The 11,491-nt window shown below is 40.8% G+C and overlaps 1 protein-coding gene across 1 annotated transcript; it reads right to left on the bottom strand.

Moving 5' to 3' along the window:
- Positions 1-735: 735 nt before the first annotated feature.
- Positions 736-9,675, bottom strand: LOC141010916 (TLE family member 5-like). The gene is made up of 7 exons (XM_073484076.1): positions 9,352-9,675; positions 7,564-7,661; positions 6,967-7,030; positions 6,494-6,538; positions 6,341-6,403; positions 6,185-6,259; positions 736-5,940 (listed from the first exon to the last, which is right to left on the bottom strand). The coding sequence occupies exons 1-7, from the start codon at positions 9,376-9,378 to the stop codon at positions 5,701-5,703; spliced, it is 612 nt and encodes a 203-aa protein (XP_073340177.1). The 5' UTR covers positions 9,379-9,675; the 3' UTR covers positions 736-5,700.
- Positions 9,676-11,491: the final 1,816 nt, after the last annotated feature.

Below are 11,491 nucleotides of genomic sequence, written 5' to 3'. Positions count from 1 at the left end.
TTGAGCAGTACACCTCGCTGTGGGTAGTTTTCATTTAATTAGATTACTTTCTACCAAAGAAATCCCTTTAAAATGGTTCACAACATGTTCTGGGGATTATTTTGACTGACGAGGACACTGGAAATAAAAAGCAAATCGATGGGTGGGTGCACAGCTCCAGTCTTTTCTAATAAATTTGGGATCTCAGGGCCTCTGGACACTTGGATTACACTGTACACGCTGAAAGGAGCCATTGTTTTTACATTTTAACACAACTCCATCTACTGTTCTTCGGTTGTTTAGGAGAATGCTGCAACACTGTTTTGCTGTGAAGCTCCAGAAAAGTTTTGTGGACTACGAAACGAAACTCCCATCGGCATGGGAGTAAATAGATCATGTCCGAAATGTCATTTATGGTTGAACTTTAAATCTGACACACGGTGCTGACTCATCCAGTGAGATGTGACTAATCCAAAGGGAATTTTGTAATTTCTTTGTGTTTTAATAACTCTGTGACTCTGCATGTTCCTGGAACGAGTCATCCCTCAAAACTTTAACTTGTATCTGAGTCAACTACCTGTTCCACGTACCTCAAACTATTTCATTTCATAACCTTTTTTTTTTGTGGCTCACAAAAGCTACATTTCAGCTTCAACGAGCCACTGTTGAAGTGATTCTGATGCCCTTTAAAGTTGCATTTTTCTGACCGACTCAGTCCTTTCCCACGCAGACAGTAACCAACCAAAGACAAATGAGCACTCTCAATCACATCTTTTATTTGTAAGGCACCAGAGAAGCTTCCTTACTGCTAAAAGGTTGATTCATTCTCATTAGAATACACAGTTGCTTGTTTACATCTTTGTTTTTTATCTTTTGTTTGTTTTGTTTTTTTTGCCCCAGGTATCTTAAAATGAGACTGTGTTCATAAACACATTTAACTGGTTTTTGTTTGCACAAAAAAAAAAAAAAAAAAAAGATAAAACATTTACAAACCTAGAAAACAATGTTAAGTGTTACTGCCTACTGAGAGAATGGGAGAAAAAACAGGAAAAACGATATGGTATACAACATTGTGCCTCTCTTTTAACTGTAGGCTTGTAATGCACACGGACAACACCAAAATCTTCCATGATACACACACGTTAAAAAGCAGCTTTGAAACATACAAAAATGCTTTAAAAAATATGTATATTGATATATTCATATGTATACAAATTGGCCCTTCACAGCAAAAACAAACACACATACCATTCATATGTCTGAGTTTTGCCAAAGGAGGTTTTTCTACAGAGACTGACGTCAGCGTAACGAGTGAAACTGATCTGTTCTCACACTCGGTATGTTAAGGTCAAATCTCCAGGGAGGGAAAATCCTTGGCTCCCCAACACTAGCACAGACAGGAAGAAGAAAATCAAAACAAGAGAGCACTGAGCCGCAACTTAAGTGCTTTTCAAATTAAAATACAGAGGACAAAGGATCTCGGACGTGCTCAGACGTTAAAGGTGGGTTGTCAAAGCTCTGGAAAAGCGCTCGCATTACAACAGCGGCCACCTGCAGCGTTCAGGTGTTGGCTCACAGTCAGGTGAGAAGCGGTGACGATCCGGTGAACACTTCTTTTTCTCTTTTTCTTGTGTAACCTCATGACACTGATGATCGATGAGAGAGCACTGCTGCCCTCTGCTGCCTCAAATATGAACATCCCGGCTTCTCAACCACACACCTCAGCTGTGACCCAACTCCACCCAGCACTGGCTGCATACAGTAACATTATACCAATGAGAAATTAGTCACTCGTGTGTTGTGAGATCGGCTATACTGACGTTTAAATTGAGTGATGACAGAGAAGGTTAGGAAGGATATTCAAGTACAGCACAAAGTATCTTTTACTTGATCTAAATGAGATGCAAATGTTCATTTTATGTCTGTAACACATGCAGAAAGTGGGCAAATTAGCTCTAAACTATACTGATAATGTAGCTGCTCAAGCTTCGCTTCCAAAAGTTGATGCAACACGGAGCCTTGACATAATATCCAGGAGATAATGCCAGTAAATATGATTAAAATTCAATCCAGATGTTGGGTTGTAGGTTTCAGGAAGTTATAGAAATTGTCTGACGTGGATACTCCGATCACAACGTCTGAAAAGTTATTATAGCTTCTAAAAAGGTTTTGAATTTGTCATGTGGTCACACTAGCTTGTTTAGAGACCTCTACATATCATTTTTTATTCAGTGATTCCAATACTTGACATGTTTTTGTTTTTTTTTGTGAGGTTTTTCACAACAGGAAACAACATTTTTGGTCGCCCACACAAATCTTGACTGTGAGAATCATCTTTAAATCTGCTGTTTTTCGAGGGAACGCTTGTTTGATGTTGCTTACAGAGCTTTAGCAACTCACCCCAGACACATTCTTCATTAAAACAACGTGAAATTTAAAAAGAAAAGAAAAAAAATAAAGGGAGAAGATCTTCCCCTGACAATCACACATGAGTTAAACAAGACAGAAAAAGACAGGTGCTTGATACAGTCTCAGTATAAACTTAAGTGTGCTAACTTACAGAAGTACAGTACATGTATTTCTTTAAACAACCGTCCGGTTCTGAAGTTTAGATCCTGTTCAAGTTTGTCTTGGTCAGTTAAAGAGTGGACCAGTAGGAGGAAGGGGCAGGAGCATGGGAGGGCGAGGAAAATACAAAAGGTGCTTTGAGAAAAAAAAAAAAAAAAAAAAAAGTTAAATTAAACAAGTGTTTTCTTCTTTCCAATCACATTCACTCGAGCACACACAGACACATTTTGAATGTCTAATTAGCCTGTCTTTAACTTCACGAAAACACAAAATAAAGTCAATTCCTTTCAGAGCTTAAATTCTTGTCATTTAAAAGGTACAGTGTGTAATATTTAGCGGCATCTAGCAGAACACACTCGGCAGAAATGGAATATGATATTCATAAGTATGTTTTAATTAGTGTATAATCAACCCGGAAATAAGAGTAGTTGCGTTTTCGTGACCTTAGAATGAGCTGTTTATATCTACATAGGGAGCGGGTCTCCCTCCATGGAGGTCGTCATGTTTGATAAAGGATGTCGGATCATACTTATTTTGTACAAGACAAATCACAGAAGCGTGAATCGTTGACGCTATACGACATCAGGACAAGAGGCGGCATAAAACGATAATAAACACTGGAGTTTTGCCTAACACGTGACTATGTTGACTGGCGACATCCAGCTGAATGCGCCTGTGGTTGTCGTAGCTACAGCAGATGTTGAAAACAGGAAAAAAATGTACTGTAACAGAGGATGGTTACTGATGCATTTGGGACCGACGCCTGCAGGCCACGATGTTTGGACTGCGCACAAAAAAGCACCTTACAACACAGTACAGCCCGTACTTTTTGATGTTTGGCAGGGAGGCTAGATATCATTCAGACGTATCAAAAGGAGAATGAGTATTTAGTTTTTGTTTTATGTATGAAGTCAAGGGATTGTGGACATAATTACTTGGATAAAAGGCTCTGAATGTAACACCACTTGGCACAGCAGAAGCTTTACGCTGAAGTGTGCTTCCTGGATGAAGGGCCTCCCTCTCAGGCGCTGTGCCTGGCCGTAATTATGGTTATTATGAAGTGATAAATGTAAGATACTGCTGGTTACAAATGAATACATATCACTAATATAAGATGTAAATAAAATAGAATTAACTAAACAAATAAATAAAACCTTCCTGTGTACAGACCAGCGTTACATCACTTCCACTGCTGTTGGGTCATCAGTCAGCAAAGGCACCAATGAAGGCCAACCTCCATATAAGTACTGTATCAACTGTACTTAAAGTACCGAGTGTGAAAGTACTCATTATGCAGAATGGCCCATTTCAGAATAATGTTTCCAGGATCTCTGGATTATAATAATTGGTGCATTCATGTGGAAGCATTACTAACGTTGGTAACGTGGTAGCTGCTGAATATAAAATGAAACCTCATAATTCATTAGTTGATTTCTATTTTACTTTATTTAATGTTGTCAAATAAATGTAGTCGAGCTTTTTTTTTTATGTATTGGAGTATAAAGCAGGATTCCACATCCTGTGGAGTGATTGTCTGCAAAGTAATATTATGTACCCTATGAAGCATTTAAACTGTGCGAACTGACTCGCATAACAGTAACCTGTGTTTTGAGATTGCAGAGCTATTTTTAAATTAATTAAATTTAAAAAGGGCTCCATAGGTCTTCTATGTGATGTATGTTTCCTCAAACAGGAGCCCAGCGACAGATCGGGTATGTTTTGCACGGAGAAAAACTAAACAAAGAGGCGTTCACGAGGACAGCCACTTATTTTACTTCCTGTTTTCAACATTTTGCTGTAACTCAAAGACATTACATTAAAATCTGGACACAGCCATGGAGACGGAGCCCTGTTCATTCCTATGAACGCTGCTCAGTGAACCATGAAGCCAAAATGGCTCAACTTCCATGTTGTGGGGTCGATAAAGCGTGCGCACTAGAGACTTCTGCTGACCGAGCCGGCTAACCTCCAGTTTAGTGCCTTTTTAGACTTTCCAAATTTTATTGGACCGAATGTCTCAAATTCTGACAGTGAAATGGGGAAAAGTCTGGAGTCTTTGAGGAGGGTGAGGGGCCACCGTAGCTTCTGGAGCTTCTCCAACGTCTTCGGAAAGGGAGGGGTGAGCGAGGGAGTGTTGCAATCTAGAACCTCACCGCTAGATGCTGCTAAATACTCGATATATTACACACTGTACCTTTAAAGACGAGTCATGGTCTATGCCATGTAGCGTGCGCAGCAGCAGCAGCAGCAGCAGCAGCAGCAGCTAGGCCTATGAAACACAAATTAACCCTCAAAGATGGGTATACTACCATTTGTACAAACTATAGGTTTTTAAACGCAATATAATCCCGTTTATTTGGGATTGAGGTACACAACGAAGGTAACGCATCCAGTGGTTGGTCGTATGAAGGAAAATGTCGACAAGTCACGTTGTTTTATGTTTGAGGGGTTTGAACGCACCTGACAAGTGAAATGTCCCTTTAAAAACATCCCATTTAACATCGGACTAATATTTAATTGGCTCCAAGTACATAATTGAATGGTATCACTGTCCAAACAGCTCCAGGCAACGTTTTTCATTTTGGAAAAAAGTGGTGACGGAGCTATTGTAAGTTAAAAGCTGAGGGAACTTGTTAAAACTGCTGACTGTGACTGGCAGACAGGAGCCAACAAGAAACAATCAGAGGCATTTAAGAGGACATGAACAAAAAAAACACTGAAAACAGATCTGATAACAAAAAAAGAAAAAAAACATAAGAAATATAAACCTGTGAGATTCAGAGCCATGTAAGGGACACTGCTGTTAGCCTTCATCCTCAGCTCTCACTCCAAATGGGAAAACATTTATCTTGGTTAAGCCTTACAACAGTGGCTTACACTAAAAAAGCATCTATTTAAAGTCTAGAAGCCTGAACTGAGTCTATTACCACTAAATAATAAGAACATTTAACTCTCAGCCATTCAGCAGTTTCCTTCTCTGCACGTCCACAAGTTTCACCTCTGCCCTCTCTGCTCGTCATCATCCCTGCAGTTACTCCTCTACATCAACACTCAGCAGACAGGCAGCCAGACTTACATCAATCTCATTTACAGTTACAGTTTTACCTTTCTTTTTTCCGCCCCCGCCCTCCAAACCTTCTCGTTGTGTCTGCACTAGTCTGACTTATCCCCGTCCTCTCCTCGGGGCGCTCTCTCTGCGGCCTCCCGGGCCTTGTCCTCCTTCACCGCCTGGGCCTGACCGTGGGAGTAGTTGGCCAGGATGGAGGAGAGAGAGAGCAGGCCGGAGCTGGAGGAGACGGCGGGCAGGGTGGGCGGGGTGAGGCCCAAGGGCAGCGGGGTCACGGGCAGGGCCAGGCCCTGGAGCTGGGACAGGTGTTGCACCTGGAGCTGTTGCTGGAAACACACACAGGGTACAAACACTGAGTTCACAAGTAAGAGCTTCAGCTTTGTGTGCGTGCCTGAGAGAGAGAGATGCATAAATAGCCTTACAAGCAATGTTTGAACACAATATGCTGTAACACAAAGAGTCATTGTAGCCTGCTGGCTTCATATATGGTTTTATTTAATGTTATTTCATGCTCTGGACAGGCCACAGTTCATCCATTACCTAAAGCCGTTTCTTATTTATAACGCTTACCCGTATGATGGAGTTCATCTCAGGGGGCGTGACTTGCTTGGCTCTCTCTATGGCGCCCATGACTTGCTGTTGATGCTGGAATAAAGGCAACATGGTCATACTACATCAATTCACCTCAGATTTGGTGTTATACATATATTTTAACAGTTTCGTTACCTCTTGTGACAGGTAAGGCAGCACCTGAGCACAGATGCCATTCAGTCTCTTCACTATTTCAGCCTGAAAAGAAGAAAAAAAACCTTTCAGACCATCACACTACCAGATCTGAGCCGCTCTACAAAAGGATTTATTGGAGGAGACTATGATTACCTGTTTGTGCATTTCAATGTTCAGCCCGTAGGACATTTCATAGTACTGTGAAAGAAAGAGTGAGAAAAGGACAAACATTAGGATAAACTGAAGCTAAAGACTATTTTATACCCACACATAAAGCGTCATCCTATAAACGGCACACACTAGCTCTGCTACTACAGCAAAAGAAAACCATACACGTGAATCTAAACCAGAGGAAGCTTTGTTACATCATCTTTAATTGATCGTTGGCTATCAGAGACGCTTTCAAAAGCGTATGTCAGTTGCTGATCATGTGACAAGAAGCCACAACGGAAAAACACATCCTTCCCCCACAAATCTGTGACTGTGCACAACTTGAAATTAGAAACGGAGATGATCTAGAAAATCTTGGTGTGCGCTTGAATTCCTATGCTTAGACCGCAGCCCAGCGAGCGAGACGTCTTTGGCATGTAACAGGACACGAGATAGAAATAAACAGCGACACTTACCATGATATAGTGACGCTGCATCTCTGACTTTTCCGACGCCAGTTTATCACACTCCAACTTCAAACTGAAAGAGAAATGTTAAACGATGAGGGTCAGTACGAGGGGAAATGTATGAGTGTGTTCTGTGAAGGATTAGTGACACTTTGGGAATTACGTTTGCTCCACAACTCTTTGGGCCAGATGCACAAAACTCAGAACGACAGAAATATGCTTATAAATTCTTTACGTCAGATTTATTAAGCTGTGCGTACGCCCGATTCTGTTTAATAGATCTACACTGCTATATTTCCACTCCCAAAATTATCCATAAATGGATGTAGAATCGCCTTTAAACATTTTTCTCCATGAGCAGCTGTCATTACACACAAACTTTACGCATTACTATGGTTAAGTACAGCGCACCTACATGTACCTGTAAACCATCATTGCGGTGATATCTCGGTCATCATAATTAAACGTCAGAAGGATGGTCAGTGATTAATCTATAGAGCACGCACTGAAATAGACTTTATAAAGTGCTTCACAATGAAGCGAGGAACATTTTTCTAGTGTTTGAAATGGTATTAAAGTCGGCGTATGGGTGTGTTAGCTGCATACCTGTGGTACTGTGCTTGGAGGAACTGGAACTCATCCTTGATGCGGTCACAGGAGTCAGAGGTGGTGAACTTGAGAGCTTGACCGGACTGAGAGGATGCCTGCGTCACACAACAACAACATTAAGATATTTACTCCCTCGTCGTAGGCCGCTCCGCATCCAGACCCCAGGAATACTGGGTCCAGTGCTGTACATGTCCGCACCCTGTTGCTAAAAAAAATCCCTGTCCCTCAATCAAAGCGTGCTCGGGTTTGTTTCGAAACATTAGATTGACCTCTGAGATTAACTCCTTGAGAGGATCGCTTAAATGAAGGTCAGCCTGAGGAGAAGCAGACAGCATGTTTAACTCACAACATCTGTCTTTAGAAGTAAAAAAATAATAATAAAAAACCCCACCCTGAGCTCTGTCCGGACCCCGGACTGTGGTGATTGAGGAAATGTGTTTACAGAAGGCGAGATTAAAGTGCCGACCATATGTGTGAGGTATTTGGAGACTGCATTAGAAGTCTGGATATGTATAGACTACACTCAAACCATCAGTCCCGAGCTGTAATCCAGGGTTTATCTAATGCTCTAAACCTCATTACTCTCTAAATAAGTGGCACAAGGGCAAGAGGTTTCCAGCAGGATTACGAGACTGAACGGAGAGGATGGAGTCGCCCGGACACGCTGAGGTCCAAAATGCGATATGGTGCTGGTCAATCCATAAGAGCTTGGCGATATATCAGTATATATATCGTCTTGACATATATTGAGGTATAAGGTAATTTTTTTCCCCCAAAATATTTGATTTTGTTGCCCAGTGCTAGTATTTATTAGATGTTTTTGAGGAGAATTCAAACTATCGAGATATATTTTGTGTATCGCAATAAACTCTAATAATATTACGATTATTTAAAAGTTTGTTGTATGCTGTGGGAAGTAAAGTGCTCTTTGAATATAAAGGATCCCAAATTATTAATTATTTTTCATATATCTGAGCACGAGGGGCAGAATGACACTTTGCACAAGAGGTCGGTCAAGCGAGGGAACCGAGTGCCATTTGCATCTTTGATACAACACAGTGCAACACAATACAATATGTATTTGCTTTTGGCTGGATGAATTTGATTTAAGGCGCTCCAAGGGTAAAAGTTTGGGCATCCCTGCTTTAGATTGTCAGGATAAACAAATTGCATGATTTATCTGCAGTTTTTTGCCTGTGAAGAGCAGCTATTTGACTAAATCTGCTTTAAATCCACATGCTACACAGCTGTTTCACAGATCCCATCTATGTCTGACAAACTACCCACTATTTACAGGAGTATTTGTTATTTCACAGGCAAAATGCTTCCCCACCATGTGCCCAGATTTCTTTGTCACACTCAACTGTTGTAAGTGCATTTGCTGTACTTTTATATTTGCGTTGCACTTGTTTTGTTGATTGTAGCAACATGAAATTGAGCTAACCAAGACCAAAAGACACACTAACTCACTCTCACAGACTCAACCATCAACTTAAATTAGCTGTTTTGACCAGTAGCTAGCTAGCAGCAGACTGTGTTAGCAGCCACACACCGGTAAGCATGTGTTATAGCTCGTATCTGGATTAATATAAAGATGTAAGCTGCTCCATTATAAGGGTATAAACGTCGTGAGGAGGTGTACAGGGGTCTGGTATTGTGAGACAAGCTGACAGCAACCTGCAGCCAGCACAGCTAACATCAGCTGTCGGCTGCTAGCTTAGCGTTAGCTCAGCTTGCTCGGCTGCTTAGTTTTACTACTGGGACAAGTTCAACTAGCCAACTTACCGAGTGCCTTGATTGAGGAAACATCATGTCAGCAGTGTGTTTCGCCGTGTTTCCTTGTTTCTAATCGACTAACCAGGCTAGCTGGCTAAGCTAACAGGTCCCCAGATATTATCAAATGATTGGAGACGCTATTCGCACTTTGTACTCTGTCATCGTTTATAATAACGTTAGCTAGCGTCAAAGCAGCAGGAGCCGAAGATCGTCCTCTGGTCTCCGCAGTCACAAAAAAACCCGCTGCTTCCGCGGATGGACAGGCGAACAAAAAATAAAAACGCTCCTCAAAGGAACATCAGGGTCTTTTTTTTTTGGAGTAACGTTAACGATACACCTCCCCGGGGAAGCCCTGGATGTTGACACATGAGCCCCTGACTTTCCTCTGCTTTGAAGAGAAGAGCAGCATCACCCGGAAAACAAACCGAGCCGCGGAGGAGCGGGCGCCCCGTGTGACACAGCGCTGAACTGACGCTCCGCACGGCGGCGCAGGGCCGGAGCCGCCGGGGGCGCAGGGCCGGAGCCGCCGGGGCCAGGACCGGAGCCACCGGGGGCCCAGGGCCGGAGCCGCCGGGGGCCCAGGGCCGGAGCCCAGCACCCAGGGCCGGATCAGACACCAGGGTGCAAATATGATGAAAACTTAACCTGATTATAAATAAATAAATAGATGAACAAATAAAAATAAATAGTTTTTTTTTTAATTTTTACCAATTCCAATGGTAAGTTATGAGATAAAAAGTCAAAATTATTAAATAAAAGTCAATATTGTGAGATAAAAGGTAATAATTATGAGATAAAAGTCAAACTCATGAGATAAAAAGCAGTAATTATGAGACAAAGAGTCAAAATTATGAAATAAAAAGTCTAAATCGGGAGGTAAAAGCTTATATTATGAGACAAAAAGTCTAAATTATAAGATTAAACTCAATATTATCATATAAAAAGTAATAATTCTGAGATAAAAGTCAATATCATGAAATTAAAAGTACTAATTATGGGATAAAAAGTCAAAACTATGACATAAAAGTCAATATTATGAGATAAAAAGTAATAATTATGAGATAAAAGTCAAACTCATAAGAAAAAGTCTAAATCGGGAGGTAAAAGCTTATATTATGAGACAAAAAGTCTAAATTATAAGATTAAACTCAATATTATCATATAAAAAGTAATAATTCTGAGATAAAAATCAATATCATGAAATTAAAAGTACTAATTATGGGATAAAAAGTCAAAACTATGACATAAAAGTCAATATTATGAGATAAAAAGTCAAAATGATGAGATTAAACTCAACATTATGAGGTAAAAAGTAATAATTGTTAGAGAAAAAGTCAAAATTGTGAGATAAAAGTCAATATTATGAGATGTCTCATAATTTTGGGAGTTCAGTGCAGCCCAACTGTAAATTTAACCCCTGCCCCACTAACAGGTTAACCATATTCCCACCAAAAACCCTTAACGCCACAGCAGCTATTCAAGACAATTTATAACGTACCTCAGAGAAAGAAAAAGCACAAAATTATGAACAAAAAGACACATGTATGCCTTCAAAAGCCCTGTGTTTAGATTGTTTTAGGTTGAAAAAGCATCTTTCATTTGCTTGAATCTGCTAATTTTACATATGTTGGTTAATAGAAAAGGAGATAATCCGACTGACAACTGATGCGGTTTGTGTGTTGTTCTTGGCCCTCCATCGTCACTGACCCCAGGTGACACTGGTCGAAGCTAGAGGGGGCATCAGCCTGCATTTGTGCCTCAGAGTCAGAGATGTTCAAATCCTACACATGGCTACTTTAAGGTGCTTTTTTAATCATCTCAGATTATTCCACAGCGTCCCCAAAATCCTGAACGCGTCCTACAGCTCCCGATATCGCACCACATTTTCTGTTCTCTGGCATTGCTACTGGGTATAACTAAATAAGAAACATTTTCTATTGTCTAATTTATGTTAACTTTGCGACTTTAGATCCTTGAAAGTCATAATATTGATACTCGTTTCTGAGCCCATGTTGAAAAATACAGAATCTTTGCTGCTTGAGGTGTCTTCATCATCAAATATGTACCATTTGTAACCGAGTGCATGACTCGGAAACACGTCAAACTAAACCTTAAAACACACAACATCATGAAACCCACTCAACACACA

This window comes from Pagrus major, chromosome 16 (genome assembly GCF_040436345.1).
Source record: "Pagrus major chromosome 16, Pma_NU_1.0".
In the NCBI taxonomy this organism is placed as follows: domain Eukaryota; kingdom Metazoa; phylum Chordata; class Actinopteri; order Spariformes; family Sparidae; genus Pagrus; species Pagrus major.
Note: the sequence above shows the minus strand (reverse complement) of the source record. Positions and strands in the feature narration are given on the sequence as shown.